Source organism: Nicotiana attenuata, chromosome 11, assembly GCF_001879085.1.
Source record: "Nicotiana attenuata strain UT chromosome 11, NIATTr2, whole genome shotgun sequence".
Lineage (NCBI taxonomy): Eukaryota > Viridiplantae > Streptophyta > Magnoliopsida > Solanales > Solanaceae > Nicotiana > Nicotiana attenuata.
Window position 1 is genome coordinate 48431251 of NC_031999.1, and position 26362 is coordinate 48457612.

The 26362-nt window shown below is 39.8% G+C and overlaps 4 protein-coding genes across 5 annotated transcripts in view; 2 read left to right on the forward strand and 2 right to left on the reverse strand.

Moving 5' to 3' along the window:
- LOC109234470 (60S ribosomal protein L39-3) lies at positions 7464-9421 on the forward strand. Its single transcript, XM_019400482.1, has 3 exons — positions 7464-7567; positions 7658-7761; positions 9112-9421. Exons 1-3 carry the CDS (start codon positions 7565-7567, stop codon positions 9158-9160), a joined length of 156 nt encoding a protein of 51 aa, XP_019256027.1. The 5' UTR covers positions 7464-7564; the 3' UTR covers positions 9161-9421.
- LOC109234471 (3-isopropylmalate dehydrogenase, chloroplastic) lies at positions 10689-16136 on the reverse strand. The gene is made up of 6 exons (XM_019400483.1): positions 15874-16136; positions 15325-15645; positions 15010-15246; positions 14737-14846; positions 14578-14650; positions 10689-11143 (listed from the first exon to the last, which is right to left on the reverse strand). The coding sequence occupies exons 1-6, from the start codon at positions 16033-16035 to the stop codon at positions 10952-10954; spliced, it is 1095 nt and encodes a 364-aa protein (XP_019256028.1). The 5' UTR covers positions 16036-16136; the 3' UTR covers positions 10689-10951.
- On the forward strand, positions 18433-24363 carry LOC109234472 (ATPase 9, plasma membrane-type). The gene is made up of 15 exons (XM_019400484.1): positions 18433-18755; positions 19400-19519; positions 19609-19707; positions 19801-19938; positions 20398-20712; positions 20823-21149; positions 21243-21362; positions 21455-21577; positions 21658-21762; positions 21857-22166; positions 22253-22767; positions 22846-23019; positions 23224-23406; positions 23499-23677; positions 23951-24363. The coding sequence occupies exons 1-15, from the start codon at positions 18705-18707 to the stop codon at positions 24045-24047; spliced, it is 2856 nt and encodes a 951-aa protein (XP_019256029.1). The 5' UTR covers positions 18433-18704; the 3' UTR covers positions 24048-24363.
- LOC109234473 overlaps positions 25372-26362 on the reverse strand; it is a 5558-nt gene continuing 4567 nt past the window's right edge. For both annotated transcript variants that reach the window (XM_019400486.1, XM_019400485.1), the window contains exon 9: positions 25372-26279. In XM_019400486.1, coding sequence (XP_019256031.1) covers positions 25820-26279 — 460 coding nt within the window. In that variant the 3' untranslated portion in view covers positions 25372-25819. The remainder of the gene's footprint in view (positions 26280-26362) is intronic.

Consider the following 26362-nt stretch of genomic DNA (forward strand, 5'->3'; position numbering starts at 1 on the left):
TTATCGGCGTCGATGGCCTTAGCCATAATATCGTTGATGGCCTTAGCCATGTACGTAACTTCGACTGTCGTCGGGTTACTTGCCGTCGTAGTCGAGCTGGGTCGACTTATCGACGTCGATGGCCTTAGCCATAATGTTGTTGGAGATGGCCGTAGCCTTTTACACGTTGAGATGGCCGTAGCCATTTATACATTGGAGATGGCCGTAGTCGTTCATACATTGGAGATGGCCGTAGCCGTTCATACATTGGAGATGTCCGTGGCCTTTCATACGTTGGAGATGGTCGTGGCCTTTCATACATTGGAGATGGCCGTGGCCTTTCATACATTGGAGATGGACATAGCCGTTCATACATTGGAGATGGTCGTAGCCTTTCATACATTGGAGATGGCCGTGGCCGTTCATGCATTGGAGATGGCCGTAGCCGTTCATACATTGGAGATGGCCGTAGCCTTTCATACATTGGAGATGGTCGTAGCCTTTCATACATTGGAGATCACGCTAGTCCAGTCCCTTTGTCATGCCAGTCGGGAGGACGTATGGAGTGGCTGGTATGATAAACTTGTTTCGCAAGTATCTCCAGGTGTCCCCTCTGTCGCCTCGTTAAAAACCTCCCCGAGAAAACCCAATTGGGACAAAACCCGGGTAAGGGAAAAAGAGTGCGACTCGGGAGACGCCTTTCAGAAATGGAAATACTTGAGGTGGGCGACGTTCCAATTGTTTTGGAGCGTTTTTCCTTCCATTGTTTCTAATTGAAATGCTCCATTACTTGCTGCCGCTGTGATTTTGTAGGGTCCGTCCCAGTTGGTGCCCAGTTTTCCTTCGCTTGGGTCTTTTGATGCCAATGTTTTGGCTTTGAGGACGTAGTCCCCTACTTTGAGTGGTCTTATTTTGGCTCTCTTGTTGCAGTATCTTTCGACTTGTTGTTTCTGAGCCACCATTCTTATGTGGGCCATTTCTCTTCTTTCCTCGGCCTCATCGAGGTCTTGAAATCAGTTTATGTCGTTCTCTGCTCCGCTGGTATGTGAATACCTTAAGATTGGTTCGCCGACTTCGACTGGTATGACCGCGTCGGTTCCGTAGACCAGTGAGTACGGCGTTTCTCCTGTGGAGGATTTTGGCGTGGTTCGGTGTGCCCATAACACTTCCGGTAGTAGCTCGGGCCATAGCCCTTTGGCTTCCTCGAGCTTCTTCTTCAGTATGTTCAGTATTGTTTTATTGGAAGACTCTGCTTGGCCGTTGGCGGCGGGGTGATATGGTGTGGAGAGTATTCGCTTGATACGCCATTTGTCGAAGAATCCTGTTGTCTTTTGGCCGATGAACTGCCGTCCGTTATCGCAGATGATTTCCTTGGGGATGCCGAAACGGCAGATGATATTCTTCCATATGAAGGCGATGACTTCTTGTTCGCGTATTTGGGCATACGCTCCTACTTCCACCCACTTGGAAAATAGTCAGTTAAAACTAATAGATATCGTACCTTTCCTAGTCCCGCTGGTAGGGGACCGACTATATCCATTCCCCATTTGATGAAGGTCCATGGGGAAGTGACTGAGTGGAGTGGTTCTCCTGGTTGGTGTATCATGGGGGCATACTTTTGGCACTGTTCGCATCGGCGAACATATTCTGCTGCGTCTTTTTTCATAGTTGGCCAATAATAGTCGGCCCGTATTATGCAGCGCACGAGGGCGCGGTTACCTCTGTGGGCGCCGCAATGACCTTCGTGTACCTCTTCGAGCATTGGCCGCGTTTGTTGCGGCCCTAGACATTTGGCTAGGGGTCCGCCAAACGTCCTTTTTTAGAGCTCGTGGTTTATCAGGCAATACCGGGCGGCCTGTACGCGGAGCTTCTTGGCTTCTTTTTTGTCGAGTGGGATTGTTCCATCCTGCAGATAGGATACAAATTGGTTGCGCCAGTCCCAAGTCAAATTTAAAGAGAGTACCTCAGTGTGATCAATGGTTGAATGGAGGAGGGTGACCACGCTTTCTTTGTTGAAGTTTTTAGTGGCTGCGGCCGATTTTGCTAGGCCGTCTGCTTCAACGTTCCGTGCTATAGAAACTTGTTCGAAGCGGCACTCGTCAAACTCGGTCATTAACCTGTGGATTTCTGACTGGTATTTTTGCAACCTCTGCTCCTTGATTTGGTTAGTCCCGGTGACCTGGTTCACCACGAGTTGCGAGTCGCAATGGAGAACGAGTCGTCGAGCTCCATACTTGATGGCTAGTTTCAAACCTGCAATAACAGCCTCGTACTCGGCTTCGTTGTTAGTCATCTCGGGGCATCGTATGGACTGGCGAATTATTTCGCCCGTGGGACCTCGAGAACGAGTCCCAGTCCTGATCCCGAGGCGTTAGCGGCGCCATCAGTGTAAAGAGTCCACAGGTCGGCGTTGGAGGGGGCACGACGTGCCTCTAATTCCGCCTCTGGTAGTATCTCTGCGCTGAAGTCGGCAAGTACTTGCGACTTGATGGCGTTTCTTGGATGGTATGAGATATCGTGCTCACTGAGCTCTATGGCCCATCTGGCGAGTTTGCTTGATAACTCAGGCTTGTGTAAGATACTTCTTAAGGGGAAGGTCGTCACTACTTTTATGGGGTGGCATTGGAAATAGGGTCGTAGCTTTCGTGAAGCTACGACCACTGCCAAAGCTAATTTTTCAAGGTGTGGATACCGTGTTTCGGCGTCCACTAAGGTTTTGCTAATATAGTAAATAGGAGATTGCGTACCTTCGTTTTCACAAACTAGGACTGCGCTGACGGCGACCTCGGATACGGCCAAATATACTAGCAGGGGCTTGCTTGGATTTGCTTTGGCCAGCAGTGGCGGCGAAGACAGGTACGCTTTCAATTTTCTTAAGGCCTCGACGCATTCCTTATTCCACTGTAACCCATTGTCCTTTCTCGGCACATTGAAAAACTTATGGCATCTGTCGGAAGATCGTGAGATGAACCTAGACAAGGCGGCTATTCGCCCCGTCAGCTTTTGCACCTGCTTTTTGCTGTTCAGTATCTCGGGTATTGTGTCTATCGCCTTGATCTGATCTGGGTTGACTTCGATACCTCATTGTGATACGAGAAACCCTAAGAATTTTCCTGAGGCACGCCGAAGGCGCATTTCTCGGGGTTCAGTTTCATCCCGTACCTTCTCAATATCTCGAAGGCTTCTTTCAGATGGTCGATGTGGTCCTCTTTTCTTGTCGACTTTACCAGCATGTCGTCGATATAGACTTCCTTAGTCTTACCGAGCTGCTCTTTGAACATTTTGGTGACCAGTCTCTAGTACGTAGCCCCTGCATTTTTGAGCCCGAAGGGCATTACCTTGTAGCAGTAAGTCCCTTGGTGGGTGATGAAAGTTGTCTTCTCTTGGTCCTCCTCGGCCATCATGATTTGATTGTAGCCGGAGTAGGCGTCTAGGAAGCTTAGTAGTTCGTGTCCTGCAATGGCATCGATCAGTCGGTCGATGTGGGGTAGTGGGAATGAATCCTTTGGGCATGCTTTGTTCAGATCAGTGAAATCCACACACATTCTCCACTTCCCATTTTTCTTTTTGACCATGACGACATTGGCGACCCACTGGGGGTACTTTGATTCTCTGATGGAGCCGTTGGCCAGTAACTTATCTACTTCCTCACTGACCGCTTCGTTGATAGTGGTGTTGAATTTTCTCCTCACCTGTCGCACGGGCAGATGTAGTGGATCGACATTCAGCTTGTGGGTGGCGATGTCTCGCGGGATTCCCGGCATATCTCTATGGGGAAAAGGCGAACAAATCTGCATGGTTAGTTAAGAATTCACGATACTTACTTGGGTTGGCAAGGCCGTGACCGATATAGGTTTTCTTCGTAAGATTGGTTTCGTCCAACTGGACTGGGTCGAGATCTTCGACCGTCGCTTTACAAGCCTCCACGACGTCGGGGTCTTTGATGGCGTCCGTTGTCGGGTTGACCTTAGTCCCCGACATGGCTAATTGCTATGCCTCCGCGCTCGCCCCCTTTAGCTGTTGGGTGTGGGCGCAGTCTTGGGCTATTTTGTAGCATTCTTGTGCGGTGCGTGGCTCGCCTCGAATACTGAATACTCCCCATGGGGTAGGGGATTTGATCACTTGGTAAAGGCTTGAAGGGACCGCTCGCATGGCGTGTATCCACGGGCGTCCTATGATGACGTTGTACGCCGTTTCTTGGTTCATCACGTGGAAAATTGTTTCCAGCGTGACTCCTCCCGCTAAGATGGCAGTGCTATTTCTCTGGACGTCCGTTCCACTGCATTGTTAAAACCGGTTAGTGTTATGCAGCGCGGTATTACCCTATCTTCGAGTCCCATTTGTACGAGGACCCTCAGGTGGATAATACAGACGCCACTTCCGTCGTCAATCATGATTCTTTTAACATCTGTATCAGCGATACGTAAAGTGATAACTAAAGCATCGTAATGAGGGAAAGACAAAACGTCGGCATCAGGCTTATCGAAGGTGATACTATCTTCGAAGTCGTCATACCGTTCATGGGCGACGGTCCGCTTTAGTTTGTGCGTGGTGGTGAACTTGACGTGATTGATCGCCAAGTTGTCGCCGCCTCCGACGATCATGTTTATCGTGCGTGCTGGGGAGGGCGGCTTTGGCGGCCCGTGGGGTTGTTCCCGTTCGCGTGCAAAGTTGATTTTCCCTTTGTCACTGAGTATTTCCCTCACGTATCCCTAGTTCAGCATCCTGACCACCTCTTGCCGTAGGCCTATGCAGTCTTCGGTTTTGTGCCCCCGTTCTTGATGGAACTCACATAGGACGTTTGATTTCCTTGTGGCGGGGTCTGATTTCATCTTCTGCGGCCACTGCACTTTGGTGCCCAGCTTCTCCAGTGCGTATACTATTTCTGAAGGAGACACACAAAAGTTATGGGCGGATAATAAAGGGGGCGTACCTCTTTCGTTTCGGAGTGGGGCGACGTGTCGCTATAGCGCGTCTGTATGCCTTGGTGGCGGATGGGAGGATCTGGTGTATGGCTGATGTCGATCTCTATTGGAGCGGGGGAGTTGTTCTCGTCGTCCCTCGTTTTGTCGATCTCTCCTCGTTTCTGAGTGTATCGATGTTAGCCGTTGGGTCGGCCCATTAGGATCATGCCCGTCCGCTCGTACCTCGGCGCAATAGGCGTTGTGGATTTCCTCCCATGTGGTAGGGGGATATTTCATGAGGCGGCTCAGCAACTTCTTGGTTGCCCTCGAACCATCCCTGCTTAGCCCGTTTTGGAAAGCGACGACTGCCATACCTTCCGATACGTTTGGTAGACTCATCCTTACCCTGTTAAACCTTGCTAGGAAGTCCCTGAGTCCCTCTCCTGTGGTTTGCCTGACAGCGAAGATGTCGTTGACCCTGGCCTCCGCTTTCTTCGCGCCTGCGTGGGCTGTGACAAACTTATCCGCCATTTCCTCGAACGTTGATATTGCCTTGGCCGGTAGCTGAGAGTACCATGTTAAAGCCCCTCCTGTCAACGTCTCGCCAAACTTCTTCAGCAGTACCGACGGTACCTATTCTTTTGATAGGTCGTTGCCCTTCACAGCGGTGACGTAGTGGATCAGATGATCCTCGGGATCTGTGGTTCCGTCATATACCCTCAAGTAGGGTGGCATCTTGAAGGTTTTTGGGGTGGAGTGAGGGGCAGCTTATTCAGTGTATGGTTGTTCAACGAACCTTCCCACATCGCGTTTTGGTAGCAACTTAGGAGCACCGGGGATCTTGTCGACCCTCTCCTGATGTTCCTTCATCTGATCGCGGAGCGCTTTGTTTTTATTTTCCATTTCTTCCATCTTCTTTAGGATGGCTGTTAGCGTGCCATCGTTGGTCTGTGTCTCGACGGGTTCGTTATTTGCTAGTGCAACTTCCGGTTCACCCACGACAGCAGTGGTATCTACCATTGGTGTATTCCTGATGTTACTTTGTGGTGACCTCTCAACCAAGCCACTTAGAGTGCTTGTTAGCCATCTTTCCAGTAGCTTCTTGACCGCTGAGGGTGCTTCCGTAGCCGCAGATGTGGAAGCTCCTTTTTCGTGCAAGATCGTCAGATCTTCGGATGGGGAAGGTGAGATATCTGCACCGGGTCTGATGCTAGGGGTTGCATTCAGGGTACCATCGTCACTGGCCTCGTTGAGAGGGCCAAGGAGATTGGTAGTGACACCCAATATAGCTTTTGATCTTGTGTTATTTTCGGCCATCCTCTGTTTTTGTGTGGTGTAGAGAGTGGTCGTTGGTTGATCTCTAGGTGGATACTATGGTTTTGATTCTCGAATTCCCCACATACAGCGCCAAATTGTTTGGCTCAAAAGCTAACAATATACTTTGTAAGCTAGAAAACAATCAAAAGTAAGAAAAGGGTAAATCGTAATCAAATATAATAGACCTAGAGATGTAAAGATGATGTTATTGTTGTAGATCTAGTATTGCAAAGTGATACTATGTACTCAAGAGAATATGTTCGTTTGAGGCAGAGATAGAGAGAGAAAGTCAGAAAATGAGAGAGTTGTATTATTCCAGAATCCCCCATTTACAATGTGAAGGTCTCCCTTATATAATATGAGACCTTCCTCGAAATAATCAAAAAGTTACAAAAATAGGTAACGTCTTCCTAGTGAAGACACTGAGTCCTAGACGATGTCGCTTTTGTCCCCACGTCCGAGTTGTACCCACTACGTTAGTCGGCGTACACTCACTGGGCGTACCCACTGGCGTAGAGACGCTGACGGTCAAATTTGACCCTATACATTTTCAACATTGGTTAGTGAGTTAAACGATGTAGTGGTCTGATTAGGGGTGTCAAATGGGCTGGTCGAGTCGGATATGGACAAATAAAAAAAATACAAAAAACGGATAAATTATCCGACCCGACACATATTTAATACGGATAAAAAATAGTTAATCGTCGGATAATATGGATATTCATATTATCCATGGCTTCTTAAATATGATCACTTTTGGGAGAATTCCTAGTCTCCTAAACTTGAGGAACCCCTAATTTGCTGCTTTACAAACGTAAAAGTTAAACCCATTAGTTATACATTTTCTAAGTGGATAATATGGTTTTTATCCATCCTTGTCCCATTTTTTAAAAGTTCATTATCCGATCTATTTTTTAATGGATAATATGGCTGAATAACTGTTTTGTTTTAACCATTTTGCCACTACTAAATCTGATAATCCTTGTTCTTGCCGCCAATATTCAAGAAATATACAGTGACTTGTCCCATTAATATGTGATATTACTTATATTTGCCTACATAATGACTGAATTATATGTAAATTATACTGTTTACTTTTCTTAGTCACGTGTATTTTCTTGTAATTCTTTTTTTTTTAATTTAAGTGGCTGAAGCTGGCCTAAAACATCATTATTGGGCTTACAGATTTCTGGCCCAAAACGCATTCATTTATTTATTGGGCTCACAGATTTCTGGCCCAAAACATCTCCGAGCAAGGCACTATAAATAACCACAAACTAGGGTTTTTCCCCAAATCCTCATACGGTCGTCCGTCTTTCAGCTTCAGCAGCAGCAGCTCCGAGGAGGAATCCCCAACCGTGAAAATGGTGAGATCCTGTTCCATAAGTTCCAGTACAATTGTAGTAGCTCGAAAACTCCGTTTAAGTTATCGATTTTGTTTATTTTATTTTGAGCAGCCGTCACACAAGACATTCATGATCAAGAAGAAGCTGGCGAAGAAGCAGAGGCAGAACAGGCCTATTCCTTATTGGATCCGAATGAGGACCGATAACACCATCAGGTATATTGATTTACCCTAATAATCTTACAAATTCATTGTCTTGTTTTATATAAAGTATTTTTTTGTGGTCCGTCGGTAAATTTTGCTTTTTCCTTGCACATTTAACTTTCAATTACTCTTTAAAATGTGTATTTCTTATTGCTTTATGTGTAGGAAACATGTTAAAGTTTGATTATTTTTATAACTATATTATCCTATTACATGAAAAATCCTAATGCATTTGTGAATTTTCACAATATAATCTACTTGTTTCTTTTTGTGGTATAATAATAATAATCCATTTCTTGGTCTGTCGGTAAATTCTGCTTTTGTGCACGGTTAATGTTCAATTAGTTAAGATGTGTGTTTCAGGTCCCTTATGTGTGGGAAACATGTTATGGTTAGACTATTCTTAGAATTATGTTATCCTAATACAGGAGTAACTAAGCGGTAGAACGGTTAAAAATCCTACTGCATTTGTGAATATTTCACAACCTAAAGGATCAAAAGAGCACATTTCAATTAATTGGAGTGTTCAGTCAGTGCGTACTGTTTCTTGTGCACAGTTAACTTTCAATTAGTTAAAAATGTGTGTTTCTGGTCTCTTTATGTGTGGGGAAACATGTCGTAGTTAGACTATTTTTTAGAACTTCATTATCCTGAACACATGAGTAACTAAATGGTGGTATGGCTAAAAATCCTAATGCATATGTAAATATTTACAAGCTAAAGGATTAAAAGCAGCTGGAAAAAAGGATTAAAATCACTCATTTCAATCAATTGAAGCATTTAGTTGGATATCACGAGGACTAAAAGTTAGGAAGCATGTCTGAATTCGGTAAGTTTGAGTCTCCCCATACACTATGCCTGTTTTAAATGATTATCATGCTGTATAAATAGGTTCAATTAATTAACTTCATAAGATGTCAACAGCTGCTTATAGACCCTCATATTTCCTGTAATTGCATAAATTACTCAGGTAGTAATTGGCCATTATTTGTCGAACATGAATGGATTTGCACATTCTTTCATTGCTTCTCCATTTTTGGTCTTTTGCTTGTAATATATTTACCCTTGTCATCTGTAGTTAGAGTATTTTTAAAACCCTTAAATATGGAATAACAGTAAACTAAATGTAACACATGAGTAATTAAATGGCAGAACGGTTAATAATTCTAGTTAACCGTGAATATTCACAAGCAAAAGGATCAAAAGCTCAGATTTCAGTTCATTGAAGGTTAAATCTGTTTAGTCAGATATTACAAGGATTAAAGTTATAACTTACCATCTAGGAACCAAAAGTGCTATTAGCCCTTTTTGTATTCTATCTTTCATTGATTGTGCTAAAATGTTTTGGTTGTGTTTTTTCAGGTACAATGCCAAGCGCAGGCACTGGAGGCGTACCAAGTTAGGATTTTAAGGTGGAGGGCTCGAGTTTTGTTCAACATTTTATGGAAAACTTTCCGGGGTTCTGTTATTTTTGATTTTTGTTTACTAGGAGCTTATTCCGAAATGAAATCATGTAGAGTTTTCTACTGATGTTTTGGTAGAAGTATTGGAGCTTAATTTTCCGCAGAGTTATGTATTAAATGAATATTTTTGGATTTACTATGCTTTGTTGATCAATCTCTAGCATTTTAACTTGTGCATGGAACTCATAGTAATGATCACAAATGTGAAATTAGTCTTGTATGTCTGCACTTTTTTCTTTTGGAAGGTTAGGGTTTATTTTATTGGAAGACTTTAGAAAATTTCTTTTAAATTATTTTAGTCCTGTCTTCGACAGTTGATATAGTTGTCAGCCATTAATACTAGAAAATGTTGTCAGACATATGATTACCATATGTTAAAATATTGTTCTTGTAGAACATCTTCGTCCGTACTGAATAGGCCGTTAAAGTATTACTGGGCAGTTGTGTCAACAATTGTCATTGTATTAGGTATTTGGAGATTCTTTTCGAATGTGAATTTCTTGATCTTGTGGTCTAAGGGGTATTCTACTGTAGTCTACATCTATGCATTTCTATCCAGAATTATACAATTGATATTTAAGTTTATCAGCTTAATTTCTACAGTCGTCAGTTTGAACATGGATATACGCCTGTTGTACTTGCAGTTTGAGAACTTTTAGTTTGGTGCTGGTGCTGTTTTTGCTTGCACCTCCTTCAAGTTAGGCATGAACTTATTTGCAATCTTCTGTTCTTATGGTCTTTATCAGTTCTTAACAATGCAATCTGCTTGCATTTTCATTGTCGGTGTTTTTTGTATAATGATATTTGGGCCAGCTTGGACTAGCGCTTCGAATTCCATGTCCAAAAAAAAATTATGCAATATATTTAGGAAAAAATTGAGTTCGACCTATATGGTTCAAAATTTGAAAAAAAATTAACTTTGTTATCTTTACAAAAGCTCTATTGCAATCTAACGTTAAACAGAAGAGTTATTCAACTTTTGCAAATACTGGAAAACTATTCCAGAACGAAGGAAAGGAAGTTTAAATAATCAGAAACATGACCCTAAAAGACCTGTCCTTTAGCTACTCACCTTGTATGTGATGAAATGACCTTACAGAACTATAATCGCATTTCCGGTGTTATTAATTGGATGTTCAGCTGTGTAATCTAATTTCCATACAGAAGTGATAAATCAGACCTATACTAACCAAGAAGTATTGTGTGAGACCATATGGACAGAGATTTAGACACCAAAGACTATCAATCAATCTGCAATCAGTTGCCTGACATTGGTATTAAAATCGCAGTATCTCTCCTGTGAACTGCGCCTGAAGTTGACATGTTTAAACTAACTTCACAAAAGGAAGCATGGTTGACAGTCGGCAGAAAATCATGAATAGCGTTGAATGAAACATCAACACTAAAAACCAAACCAAACAGATCTCTGCCATTTTCCTACAGATACTGAAGAAAACTAAACTTAGAAATTATGAATTGAACAGCAAGAAGCATTACAGGATTAAACTCTTATTCCCTGCAAATTAATGAGTCACCAATTACAGGTGGTGGATGCTATTCTTTGAAATATATCCTTTGAAAATGAATTCCAGTCCTAATAAGCAGATCTCTGAGAAACCCAAGGTAGTGTTGTTTGGATCACCAGAAGCAAATATAAATTATTTCAATTGCATATTTGAAACAAACATAAATTATGTCAAACCATTGCAAAAGTTGAATGTACATATGGACGAGCATGTTTAAAGATGGTCACAGATGGCATTTGTGAAGTCAGTAGTTGATGAAGTACCACCAAGATCACCTGTTCGGTACTTCCCCTCCGCAATTGTGTTTAGGACAGCACCTTGGATACGATCAGCTTTATCATGAAGCTCCAAATGCCGTAGCATGGTTACAGCACTCAAAAGCAAAGCAGTTGGATTTGCCAAGTTCTGCACAAAGAAAAGTTCGGTTGTCTAGTCAATGCAGCGCATTCAATATGAAAAGATAAGCATGGCATGCCAACTCATAACAGACAAAGCAAATAGTGAAATACATTTAAAGAACAAAACTCGGCATCTAAAATCTTCCAAGCAACAGCTATTTGGCAGAGGAATCTCTAGCAGCATACCATACAGTGCAAGGACTAAGGAGTGTCAAGCACATAATGGTTGCATTCTTATAGTCCAATTTATATTGTATGGCATCTTAGATATAGGACCTAGATATAGGACCCTCAATTCCTGGTGCACTGTGCTTAAAAGCGAAAAGCGAAAAAAAGCAAAAAGTCTCCCGGGCTATAAGCAAGAAATGAAGCACTACACTTATTATATATAAGCCCAGAACTTATTAAAATATAAATGGCAATTCAGTACATACAATGTCAAAATTCCAAGTAACACCACTTTCAACATCCAATATACGAAAGCGACAAATTCATCCCAACAACTGAAATAAAATATTACTCCCTCTGTCTACGTGGCACTATGTCCTTTCTAGCCCGTCCCAAAAAGAACACTATCACTTTTCCTTATTTAGAAATAATTTATCTTTAAAATTCCTACTATACCCTTAATGAATTGATTTAGGGCCATATCTATGATTTGTTTAGACCACAAATTTCAAAAGTCTTTTTCTTTCTTAAACTCTTTTTTGAGTCAAACACCGCCAGATAAATTGGGATGGCGAGCAACTTTCACAAGCCAAACATAACTTTAATAAATGGAAATTCAGTACATACAATTTCAGAATTCCAAGTAACACCATCACTTTCAACATCCAATATACGAAAATGACAAATTCGTCCCAACAAAAAAAGGACAACTCGGTGCACTAAGCTCCCGCTATGCGCGAGGTCCAGGGAAGGGCCGGACCACAAAGATCTATTGTATGCAGCCTGCATTTCTGCAAGAGACTGTTCCACAGTTCGAACCGTGACCTCCTGGTCACATGGCAACAATTTTACCAGTTATGCCAAAGTTCCTCTTCAAATTCATCCCAACAACTGAAATACCATTGTATTCCCTCCGTCTACGGGGCACTATATCCTATTTAGCCAGTCCCAAAAAGAATATCACTTTTCCTTATTTAGAAATAGCTTATCTTTAAAATCCCTACTTTATTCTTAATGAATTGATTTACATCCACACAAATATCTATGGTTTGTTTTAAACCACAAGTTTCAAAAGTCTTATTTTCTTTCTTAAACTCCGTGTCGAGTCAAACATCGCTAGATAAATTGGGACGGTGGGAGTACTATGTAACTTTCACTAGCCCAACATAACTTTAATAGAAAAATTGATTTCTTGGTTTCAAATAATCAGCCATAGGAAAGATCAATTTGCAACGTTAACTTTCATATTTAATTGCTTTAAGAACAGTAGTAGTTAGCTTTATCTGCAAGTATCGTTAGATAGTTGTGTAAATAATCCTAGTCCCATATGTAGTAGGAGTAGATATGTCCTAGTCTCATATGTAGTAGGAGTAGAACATGTTATTATATATTATATATAGGGCTCATTGTATCATTGTTAATAAAATAAATTTTTCTCCCGTGCGTTCTCACATGGTATTAGAGCTTCAGTGAGAAAATTATCGTTGTGCGTCATTCTAGCGACATCCAAAAAGAAAGATCTCGTCGCCGTGCAATTTTCCGGCAACTTCGTCTTGTTCCCAGGGTTCATCGCTGCTACAGTGATACTATGCATACACCAGTATCACCATCAGATCCGAAACTCTTGTGCGACCAAACCCCAGAAATCCCAGTCCCAACGAAAAAGTCAATCACCGTGCGTCTTTCCGGTTGACGACTCAAGATTGATTTGCGTTATCTCCTCATCGATAAGTGTTGTGAGAAAACAATCACTACCATCTTGTTCGGAAAAGTCATGTGACAAAACCCCAGATAATCGCTCCTGTAGAAAGTCCCTCACGCGCCTCCACGAGCTGCCAGAACTAGGGTTCTGGCGAGCGCATACCCACCGGCGCGTGGAACACTTTCCAGCTAGAATTTTCAAAAATTTCTTTAAGACAGTTGTTTCGTAGTCTATACCCACAGCTGACATGACTCCGTACCGACGCCTTTCCCTTTGAATAGTATACGGCTAAGTGACTTCGTAGGTGATTCCGCGTCCACCGGTACAATTTCCTACATAATCCGAGAACTTTGGAATTTTCCGGCAAGCTACAGTAACTTTTCCGGCGCGTGTGAGCCATTACGACCACTTTTTGACAAAACTTCTTCAGGACAACTTACTCGTCCAGTGATCCCGAGCCTAGCCATATAAATTACATCAATTCTGACAACTTTTATTTTTTTCCCGGCATAAACAATGCACTTTTCCGGCGTGAACAGTGATTTCCAGAAAAAAATCTATTTTCTAGTGGTGTTTTAGAACCTATTTTGTGGTGTGGAATTCGGCTTAGTCTCAATATTTTCAAATTTTTCGGCGACTTTTCGTTCAATTTCTATTTATCAGCAACCACCTGGTTTTGTTGCTCAATGGGGAGTCTAGTGGCCTTGTATGTTACTTGCACCAGTCACTTTATGGTCTAGTGGCCTTGTATGTCACTTGCGCCGGTCACTTTATGGTCTAGAGTAGTCTCCCGAGTCTGGTTTTGTAAGTTCAACACAATTATTTAGGAGTCTGGCATGACTTGTAGTGAAGTCGAATTATCAGCTTGCAGTTATTTTCACCAAGTCCCTCACTAGTCCTCGTATTAGTAACATATGTAACAAGCTCGGTACATATGATTTTTATGCACCGGCTTGAGGAGTGTTAGATAGTTGTGTAAATAATCCTAGTCCCATATGTAGTAGGAGTATATATGTCCTAGTCTCATATGTAGTAAGAGTAGAATATGTATCATATATAGGGCTCATGTATCATTGTTCATAAAATAGATTTTTCTCCCGTATGTTCTCACAAGTATCATTTTATTCTCCTAACAATCAGTTATAAACAAAGAATTAGAGGGTAAAACACAAGTCAGAGAACATATAAGTAGAGAATTCCCGGAACTTAAGAGGGTGGAAGGCTCTACTTTTATCCTCCTTTTGGTCTTTTAATTACTTTGTTCATCTTTTAAAGACAAGTTCAAAGAAGAGATTGCCTCTTGTTCAGATCGCTTTGAGCTTTGTTGTCTGAAACAAACACTTCTTTGAACTAGCTTCACTATACATATGAGAAGCAAATGACCCCTTGCTTCACACGCTTTCAATTTCTGCTTTACGCGATGAAGCATTCACTTCAACTAATACTGCCAAGACCTGAGTATATTTCCCAGTTGTATTCACTGTTCACGCTCAATGTTAAGGGGAAAAATAAGGATCCAACATGCAAAAAGGAAAAGACATAGTCTTAACAAATCCTACTTGAATACATACCTTTCCAGCAATATCAGGTGCTGAACCATGCACAGCCTCGGCAAGAGCAATCCCTCCCTCACCAATATTGCAACTGCGAGAGAAATCATCTTCAGGCAAAACGAACAAAATGAACTCACATGGGACATTAGACATCTTCAAAGGCCAAAAAGCACATACCTTGGAGTTAAGCCCAAACCACCAATCAGACCAGCACAAAGGTCGCTGATAATGTCACCGTAAAGGTTAGGCATCACCAAAACATCAAAAAGTGTTGGATTTTTCACAAGCTGTAAAAATTAAAAGGGAAGTAGGTCATGCACAAAAAGATTCCAGATAGTAATGGACACTTTAAAATGAGGCGTCATTTGTCTGACAATATTCTGTAAAACTTATTCTAGGCATTTGAATAAGATATAAAGACTAGAATGGCAATGAAGTGATTGGTCTTACCATCATACAACAATTGTCAATGACAACTTCCTCATACTTTATCTCAGGGTACTTCTCTGCTACCTCTCGGCAACACTTAAGGAAAAGACCATCAGTCTTTTGCATGATGTTAGCTTTGTGAATTGCAGACACTCTCTCTCTTCCATGAGCCTTGGCATAGTGAAACGCGTACTCTGCAACCCTTAAGCTTGCTTGACGAGTGATGATCTTGAGACTTTCAACCACACCCCTTACGACCTGATACCAAATGCGAATGAATTTGAAGATCTAAGCTATTTTTCTATATTTAAATAATTATAGAAAGAGACGACTTACTTGATGTTCCAGACCACTGTACTCTCCTTCAGTGTTTTCCCTGATAGTGATGAGATTGACATCATCATAGCGAGTCTTGTATCCAGGTAGGCTGTAGCAAGGTCTAACATTGGCATACAGATTTAACTCCTTCCTCAATGTAAGGTTCAAGGAACGATGACCTTTCCCGATAGGTGTAGCCATTGGCCCTTTCAAACCAACCTTATTTCTTCTCACTGATTCAAGACTCTCCCATGTCAGAAAACTATTGGTTCTAGGGTCTATCTCCTTCCCTACATAGTGTTCTTCCCATTCAATTGGTACCTCAGCAGTCTTGAAAATCTGTACATATTAATAATTTACTTATTCCTCCATACATTTAATGAAGCAATAAAGAGCCTAAGAAGCAAGTTACAAACCACATCCAAATATGTTCAATTTTTGGTCTATTCTTCTCAATAAGTCTGAATATTACATGTCAAAAAGCAGGTTGTAAACCAGATCCAAATAGGTTGATATTTATCAAATCAATTGGAAATCAAAATATATGAGAACAAGTTTGAACCGGACCTGTCTGACGGAGTCGGCGATCTCAGGGCCAATACCATCGCCGGGGAAAAGAGTAGCGCGGATCAAATTCGAATTGGACTCCGAACTGAAGCTCCGATCCAAATACCTAATCGACGAACTAGCGCGGCTACGTAGGAGTCTTCTCGCAATCTGAAAAGCCATTGTCTTCGATCCTTTGAATTGCTCTCAACTGACGCAACAATTGTATAAAATAGTTGAAAATTTTCCAGTAAAAGTCCGAGAGAGGAATGATAAGGGCTTGGCGCTTGGGCCGTCTAATGTGGGTTGGGAATGTGAAGTCGGGCGAAGTGCAGCAATAGCCACTTTTAAGCTAACTATTTAAAAGATATCCATAATTTATAATGTATTTAAAGATTAGTTAATTCACTCAAACTTTTGGACTAAGTATCTTGAATTTGAAAATTCAGCACTTAGGGAGTGTTTGGTACGAAAAAAAATATTTTTCGAAAAATATTTTACAGTTTTCCCATGTTTGGTTGGCTTAAATGTTTTGGAAAACATTTTCCTTATGAACTCATTTTAGGAGGAAAATATTTTCCTTATGAAAAACATTTTCCAAAACTCCTTCTCAATCTTACCCACCGTCACCAACCCACCCCCACCCCCACCCCCTCTCTTCAAAAAATGCTTTTTTTCTTTTTTCAAATTTCAGTTTTTCTGTTACACCCCACCCCACCCCACCCCACCCCCACAAAATATTTTTTTTTTTTGCAATTTCAAATTTTTGTTTTTTCGTTTTTCCTGCACCATCCACCCCCATCCCCATCCCCCTTCACCTGCCCCCCTCCCCCCACCCACCACCACCCCGCACAATTTTTTTTTTTGTAATTTCAAATTTTTATTTTTTTGTATTTTCCTGCCCCCACCCCCTCCCTCCCCCCGGGAAAAATATTTTTTAAATTTATTTTCAGTTTCAGTTTTTTTATTTATCGATTTAAAGGTTCAAAATTTTACAAGTTCCAAAGTTATGAGTTCAGAGGTTTATGTGTTTGGAAGTTTACGGGTTCAAAATTCCGCGGTTTCAAAGGTTTATGAAATTTGTGGGTTCGGAAGGTTGTTGGTTTGAAAGTTTATGGCTTCATGTTTATCATATCTAAATTATTTATGAATACTCTTGAGAAGTCATTTTTCTTAATTTGCGTACCAAACACCGAAAAATGAATAAGATTACTACTTGTTTTCCAAGAAAACATTTTCCACGGAAGACATTTTCCGTTATACCAAACACGCCCTTAGTGTCCTGAAATTTTGAACTGCTAATTTGAAATTCAAGACTAAATATCCTGAATTTCTGAACTATTAATTTGAAAATCAGGACATAAGATTCGAACTTCAAGACACAATTTTTTTAAACTTTAGGACACGATATATTTTAAACAACATGCTTAAAAGTGGCTACTTGGTATCATTTCCACGTTGTTGTTTGATGGCAAATACAAAATTGGTCGGTCAGCTGAAACTAATTTATTTGCTAGACAATATATATATATATATATATATATATATATATATATATATATATATATATATATATATATATATATATANTACTTTCTAAATGTGCAAATTTTATATCAAAATACCTAAAAAATTCTCTGTCTAGATTGACAAAAATTAGTCATTTTGACCCTCTAACTCTGAAAAGGAAGGTATGCATTTCTCTTGTTTAATTGTATGTTAATATTGTAATACTCCTATATTGTATTTCATTGTTACTTTAAGTACTTTATAGTTACAATTTATAGTATTGTAATACAAAGGGATTTGGAAGAAGTTTTCCTACTTTTCAAAATACAAATGGTAAAGATATAGCCAAGCTAGCGTTTGGCCATAGATCCCAAATTTATTTTAAAAAATCTGATTTGGGTGAAGTTTGGTTTGAAGATGAAAATGTGTTTGGACATACGTTTTCAAAACATATTTTTCAACTTTATTTGGAAAAATATGTATATAATTCCCAAGTTTTGGGATTTTAGCCCAAAATCAGCTCAATAGCTGATTTTGGGATTTGAGATTTGAGATTTGAGATTTGGGATTTGGCCAAAATATGGCCAAACATGAGTTTTGAAAATAAATTCCAAATTTGTTTTGGCAAAACTCATGGCCAAACGGGGCCAGTGCGCAAGAACGTCAAGATATTGTTATATACTGATAGTGTAAAAGATTCTTTTACCATGCCATCTAAAAGAATTAGCTGATGGTGTGAAAAGTTCTTTACATTGTTGTTGTATATGAACTCAATCCAAATTAAAACAAGTATTTTCCCTTTCTTCTAGCTAAATATCAATAACAAACCAAAAATAAAATATAAAGTAGTATATTAGTTATTTGTAGTGGAATAAATTGAGTCAAAATCTTTCCAAGAAAATAGTACAAAAAAAGAGATAGTTGTAAGGTGATCCAATTTTTAAGGGGAAAAAGGAACTCAGTCATTCAAAGAATAATTGAATGGTGTCTCCTTTTTTATAGACATTTTACCAAAATTATATGGTTGTATATAAATGAATGGTAGAGGTTTGAAATGAGCAAACATTAATAATTCTCTCTCTTTCAACACCCGAGCCTTATAAATATTTAAGGGGATTGAAAGAGGGAGTAGAAACAGGCGTTTTGTGTATTTGGAGATTCCAAGAAAAGTGAAAAAGTAAAATAAACAACAAAAAATAAGGAGAGAGGCAGAGCAATTCTGCAAATAAGTCTCTCTCCATTTATTTTTCTTTACAAGAAAACTTACATGTTTTCTTGTTTTCTCATGTGTTGAAAAAAATAGTAATTTTCCTTCTCTTGGTTCCTCTTATTAAATTATCATCATGACGTCTAATTTATCATTAGAAGATATTAAAAATGAGCAAGTTGACCTTGTAAGTTACATCTCATCTCCTCATCTCTTTTTTTCCCTTGTATATTTTTCATTTTCTTGACTTTTTTTTTTACTAGAAATAGTTTGCATTAGGGGCAAAAGCTAATTCAGTTTCTAGAGTTAGTGAGTTTAAAATAAATTTGATCGTATATGTATATATTCTACTTTTTTTTGCATAAATATTTACATAGTTCGAGTCAAAAGCAATATATTTAGTTAAACTGGCTCTAATGACATGCATGTCACGTAGACCACATATTTTACATGCACAAGCACTTACCTATAGAAATAGTACACCATGCATATATTATACGTTGCGGACATCATGCATTAAGGGGCATGTCGCGCAGGCCGTATATTATACGTCACGGACATCATGCAATAGGGGGCATGTCACGTAGACCAAATATTATACGTAGCGGACACCATGTATTAGGGGGCGTGTCACGTAGACCATATATTATACATCGCGGGCAACATGCATTAGGGGGCATGTCACGTAGAACATATATTATACGTCGCAAAACACTTATAATGACAGTTCGAAGATTTTTTTACACCATTAGTGTAGTTTTAATATGTGATAACAGGTTAGTTATTTCTAATTAAGCAGTTGAAAATGATATATTGAATGAATGTGTGCAGGAAAACATTCCGGTGGAGGAAGTGTTTCAGCAGCTAAAATGTAGCAAACAAGGATTATCATCTGAAGAGGGCAAAACAAGGCTCCAAATTTTTGGCCCCAACAAACTTGAAGAGAAAAAGGTAGTCTTTTTTTATTCATTAACAATCTTCATATTCTAATTTTAATTAATATTAGCATTAATAATCTATGTTCTTTTTTTTAATTGTAGGAGAACAAACTTCTCAAGTTCTTGGGGTTTATGTGGAATCCTCTCTCATGGGTTATGGAATCAGCTGCTATTATGGCCATTGTTTTGGCCAATGGAGGAGTAATTACAATATTGACTTATATACTTAGTTTTTATATTAAGAAGATTAATTAGTGCATAATTAATAATGGAGAAATCTTGAAACAAATGCAGGGCAAGCCACCGGATTGGCCAGATTTCGTTGGTATCACTGTATTGCTCGTAATCAACTCTACTATCAGTTTTATTGAAGAAAATAATGCAGGAAATGCTGCAGCTGCCCTTATGGCTAATCTTGCTCCCAAAACTAAGGTACCCTACAATTCATTATCGAGAAGCGGATGCAGGATTTAAATTTCATAGGTTCAACTTTTACATTCTTATTACAAAACCTGTCGTTTTTTTTTGAAATAATGGCTTCAAAAATTTAATATGTTTCAATGTTTTAATGATTTCACATATATATATTTATGCTCCGTGTGAAAAACGTTGGTTCAGTTGAACTCAGCAGTTGATCTACTTAGTTCCAAGGCCTTTTCCCGGAAAAATACACTATTTAGATATGTAAAATTATTATTTCTTGTAATCTCTGACTTCTTCGTGTATTTACTTCTTTAAATTTTGACATCCCTTAATAAAATCTTGGCTCCGCTACTGGTTGAACTCATTGAACCTATATTTTGTCCGCCTCTAGTTTACTCCTCGATTGATTTCTCAATGTGTTATAATGTTATTGATTATAATCTTTGAAAAAATGTGGCTGAATTCCAGATTTTGAGAGATGGAAAATGGTCAGAGGAGGATGCCTCAATCTTGGTACCAGGTGATCTTATTAGTATCAAGTTGGGAGATATTGTCCCAGCCGATGCTCGTCTTCTTGAGGGTGATCCCCTCAAGATTGACCAGGCTGCACTCACTGGTGAGTCCTTACCAGTGACAAAGTTCCCTGGTGCTGAGGTTTTCTCTGGTTCCACTGTCAAGCAAGGAGAAATCGAGGCAGTAGTCATCGCTACTGGTGTTCACACCTTCTTTGGAAAGGCTGCTCATCTTGTAGATAGCACAAACCAAGTTGGTCATTTCCAAAAGGTAAAATAAAATAACTAATGGTTTGTGATCTGAAGTTAAAGATTCACTTAATTCTTGAGAAAAAGATTGTGATTTGGGATTCTGAACTTTGGCTGGATTGTGATGATCAGGTGTTGACTGCCATCGGAAACTTCTGTATCTGCTCTATTGCTGTGGGAATGGTGATTGAGATTGTGGTTATGTACCCGATTCAGAGGCGTAAATATAGAGATGGAATTGACAACTTGCTTGTGTTGCTTATCGGAGGTATCCCAATTGCCATGCCAACAGTCTTGTCTGTGACAATGGCTATTGGATCTCATAGGCTTGCACAACAAGGTGCCATTACAAAGAGGATGACTGCTATTGAGGAAATGGCTGGTATGGATGTTCTTTGCAGTGACAAGACCGGTACCCTCACCCTCAACAAGCTCACCGTTGACAAAAATTTGATTGAGGTTTGTAATCAGGACAACGCTGTACCTTTTTTCGTGATTATTATAGTTATATTTGAGGAAATATGAAGGCGAAAACGTTATCAATGGTTGTAGGTTTTCCCTAAAGATGCGGACAAGGATACCGTTATGTTACTTGCTGCTAGGGCTTCTAGGGTTGAAAACCAGGATGCTATCGATGCTTGCATCGTTAACATGTTGGGCGATCCCAAGGAGGTAATGTGTTTTATCATTAGTTGATATCGGTAGTTTTTTCACTATTCCAAGAAATTGTAAAATGACACTATATGCTTCTTGTAACTTTCCAGGCAAGAGCAGGCATCCAAGAGGTTCATTTCTTACCTTTCAATCCGGTTGAAAAGCGCACAGCAATTACATATATTGATGACAAAGGAAACTGGCACAGGGCTAGCAAAGGAGCTCCTGAGCAAGTACGATAGTGTTTCTATATTTGCCTTCACTTCATGTATTTTCAGTGTTCGGCATCTCATCTGTCGTTACCCTTTGCCAGATTATTGAACTTTGTGAGCTCAAAGGAGATGTCAGGAAGAAGTCCTTAGATATCATCGACGGCTATGCCAACCGTGGTCTTCGTTCCTTGGCTGTGGCAAGACAGGTAAACTAACATACTGTTAGATAACTCTGTTTGGATAAGTGCACCATATTATTGATCGTCGTTAACTAAGCATGAATACATGATATTTATGCAGACTGTACCAGAGAAGAGCAAGGAAAGCGATGGTTCACCTTGGGAATTCGTTGGCCTTCTGCCCCTTTTTGATCCTCCAAGGCATGACAGTGCTGAAACAATCCGCAAAGCTCTTGATCTTGGTGTTAATGTTAAGATGATCACTGGCGACCAGCTTGCCATCGGTAAGGAAACTGCCCGTAGGCTTGGCATGGGAACCAACATGTATCCTTCTTCAGCTCTTCTTGGAGAGCACAAGGATGCAGCCATTGCTTCAATTCCTGTCGATGAGCTCATTGAAAAGGCAGATGGTTTTGCCGGAGTCTTCCCAGGTAAATATTAGTAGTACTATCATTGAACTACAATATAGAAAAGTTTAGGCAAAAGAACTAACATAAAAAGGTTTGATTTTGTGTAGAGCATAAATATGAGATTGTGAAGAAGCTCCAAGAAAGAAACCATATCTGCGGTATGACAGGAGATGGAGTGAACGATGCACCAGCACTAAAGAAGGCAGACATTGGTATTGCTGTGGATGATGCAACAGACGCTGCCAGGAGCGCATCTGATATCGTCTTGACTGAACCAGGTCTTAGTGTTATCGTGAGTGCTGTGTTGACGAGCAGAGCCATCTTCCAGAGGATGAAGAACTACACCATCTATGCAGTTTCAATCACAATCCGTGTCGTTATGGGATTCATGCTCATTGCCCTTATCTGGAAGTTCGACTTCTCGCCATTCATGGTCCTTATCATTGCCATACTCAATGATGGAACTATCATGACCATCTCTAAGGACAGAGTGAAGCCATCTCCATTGCCCGATTCGTGGAAACTCAAAGAAATCTTTGCCACTGGTGTTGTCCTCGGAACCTACCAAGCCATCATGACTGTTGTGTTCTTCTACCTTGCAGCTGACACTGACTTCTTCTCCGTATGTTATTCTAAACTTAAAACAAAAGTTGAAAACAAAACATGAACTAAACTAACAAACTTTATTATATATGTGCAGGAAAACTTCCATGTTAGATCAATCAGAAACTCTCCAACTGAGCTTACAGCTGCTCTATACCTTCAAGTGAGCATTATCAGTCAAGCTCTCATCTTTGTGACCAGATCAAGAAGCTGGTCATTCGTCGAACGCCCTGGCCTTATGCTTGTTGGTGCTTTCTTTGCCGCCCAATTGGTAAGGATCTTGAAAAATGAATTACTTGACTTGGTTTTCAATGTGTTGTTCTATCGGAAACAGCCTCTCTACCTTCTCGAAGGTAGGGGTAAGGTCTGCGTACTCCCCCCCGACTCCACATTATGGGATTACACTGGGTTTGTTGTTGTTGGTTTTCAATATGTGGCTACCTGAAATTCATAATTTTCTCCCATTTTTTTCCAGGTTGCTACCGTGCTCGCTGTATATGCAAACTGGGAATTTGCCAGGATCAAGGGAGTTGGTTGGGGATGGGCAGCAGTTATCTGGATCTACACTATTATTACCTATATCCCTCTTGATATTCTTAAATTCATCATCCGTTTCGCTTTAAGTGGAAGGGCATGGGATTCAATGATCCAGAACAAGGTAAAAGAAGCAACAAAAATTGCCATAACATGAACATTTCCATTGAATTCTATTCTTGACTAATTAGTAATATCATTTCTTGAATATATTAGACTGCTTTCACAACCAAGAAGGACTATGGAAGGGGTGAAAGGGAAGCACAATGGGCTTTAGCTCAACGTACACTTCACGGTCTGCAGACACCAGAAAACACTGGCCTATTCAATGACAAGAACTACAGGGAATTGTCCGAGATTGCTGAGCAGGCTAAACGTCGTGCTGAGGTTGCAAGGTATATGAACAATATCATAGATGTTATATTAAAAATGGCAGTCTGGTACACAAAGCATTCTGCATCACGCAGCATCCAAGGAAGAGCCGCACCCCAAGAGGGTGTGATGTAGGCAGCCTAATGCAAGCATCAGTGGTTGATTCCACGGCTCGAACCAATGACATATACAGAGACAACTTGACTGTCGCTCCAAGGACCAATAGATGTTAAATTACTATGATAAATTGTTTTGAGTGACACAAACCTATACTTAAAAGAACTATGTTATTGCAGGTTGAGAGAGCTACACACTCTAAAGGGACATGTTGAATCAGTGGTCAAGCTAAAGGGACTAGATATTGAAACAATCCAACAACACTACACTGTCTAAAGAAGCTGCAAATCAAATCAATTTTCATTTTTTCCCATATAAGGAAGGACATTTTTCAGCTGGCATTATGTTGGATGAGGATATTGTTTTGTTGAAGAACAAGGGCTAGCTGTGCATTAAAAAAATTCTTGAGTATTAATAGTTATCTATAGAAGAAAAAAAGAAAATAAAATTTTTTTGTAAGTAGTAGTTATTTTTTATCTTTATTGTTATTTATCCTATCTATACAATGTATGTTATTTTATTTGGTTAGATCAAATCTCTTTGTTCTCCACAATTTTTTGATTTACTTTTTGTTGCAAATTGAGTTCCTCTATAGCAATGTTGCTTGTTTTTTTTTTTTGGGGGCTGAAAATCAATAAATGAGAGTTGAAGGAGATAAAGGGAGTAGGAATACATGAAAAAAGCAATAAAAAATATGTAGTTAGGTATAAGTAGTAGGATTGAAGATACTATTGTAATAATGTAGTTTGTAAGGTTATTGTGAATATTAATATAGAAATAACCTACTTATAATAATACTATTCATAGCTTCAATGTGCATGTTGTCATGCATAGTTTTGCTTTTTTTAACTAAACAAACAAGGAAATACAGCAAAGAGAAGTGATAGGAAAGAATTTCTTTTAAAAAATAAAGAAAGTAGAACAAAATAAAGATGAAGAATATTATAAATAAATCTTGTAAATAAAATTAAAGAAGTCTGCAATTTTTGGCCTCGTTGTCTCGTAACCATCTCTTTTAATATCCTTTGGACGGTTTTCCTTTATGCTTCTCTCAAATCAGTACTCCCTCGATCGTCCCTTTATTCAATATCCATCATGCTAAGAATAGAGGCTTTAGGAAGAATACGGGCTTTGCTTCGGGGTTTTCAAGTGTTGAACTCTTTTATCTTCGCCAAAAAAAGAGAAAAAAATTAATTAACCAATCAACTCCACCTTGATCCCAAATTATTTGAAGCAATTTAATAAAAGCAATTAATTTTGGTTCCAAGGCTTTCTAAGAAATAATAGACATCCATTTGTTTTCAATTCACAAGCTTGTGTTTAAACTCTATTATTCCTAGTTAGTATCAAACTTTATTTAGAGTGAAGCACTCATAGTTGACATGTAAAGATCAAAACATTCTCTCTTATATATGACTAATGTACAGCTGATCTTCAAAAATAAAAATAAAAACTTCTGCTTTTACTTGCTAAAATGCCTTCTAATTAACACATTAATACTAAATTACATCATTGTTAAAAGTTCTGAGCTTTAGCTACATCTTTTGTGCTTTTGCATCATACAACAAGTACTACGCCTCAATTCCAAGCAAGTTAGATGTGGCTAAAAAGGATTACAAAACCAGAAACAAAACCAGATATGCTTTTGCACCATACAAAACATATAAAGTAATTAGTTTTCTCTATTCTCCTAGCCACCCAACAACCTACCATTACAATAATACACATTTACATCAAAAGTTTTGTTGTTACAATAGAGCAAGACTATCATTGCCTGCTAGAAAGGAAGTGAGCTTGTTGGAGAGGCCGCTAGCCACAACAGCAACTACTACACCTCAATTCCAAGTGAGTTCGGGTCAACTATATGATTTCTTACTATCCATGTCGCTCCATTAAGCACGTCCATTAAGAACTAATACAACGCTCAAGCCCAAGCAGGTTTGGGGTCGGCTATTTGAATCCTCATTGTCCATGTCGCTCCATTTAAGCCCATTCTGTCTAATATTATTTAAGAAAATAATAACAAGGACATTTGACAATCTCTTCTCCTATTGTTTCACTCGATGCTTCCATGACGTTAATTCAGAAGGGATCAAGTCTTCATTACATGAAAGAACAGAGCGTGCAATTAATTTTCCAAGCCAAGCATGGTAGAACAAACCTCTGGAACCAAGCCCTGTAAATAGCCAGTATTTACACTCTCTCGGGCCGCCAATGAATTCATCTACACAACCCAAGAGTGGAAGTGATCCTTCTGCAGTGAGCGGTGGCATTGCCCTTAGCCCTGCACATGCTCCTGTTATGGTCCAATCTTTTATTGCTGGATATACAGCAGATGCCTTTGGCAGTAACTCTTCAAGAGCTTTAGAAGCTTCTTCTTCTGGGACGTGTCTGGAATAATTCCTCGATTTCCATTCCCACGTTGACCCCAAATACAACGTTCGAGGTCCCTGAACAGCAAGCCATGCATCTGAAAGGATGGAAGGACTGTGCTCTGGATACTCCTCTCTGAAGTCAACCAATAACTTTATGCCTTAGATACTCGACATAGAAGAAAATAGCAGAGGACACATCAAAAAGTTTTTTTTTTT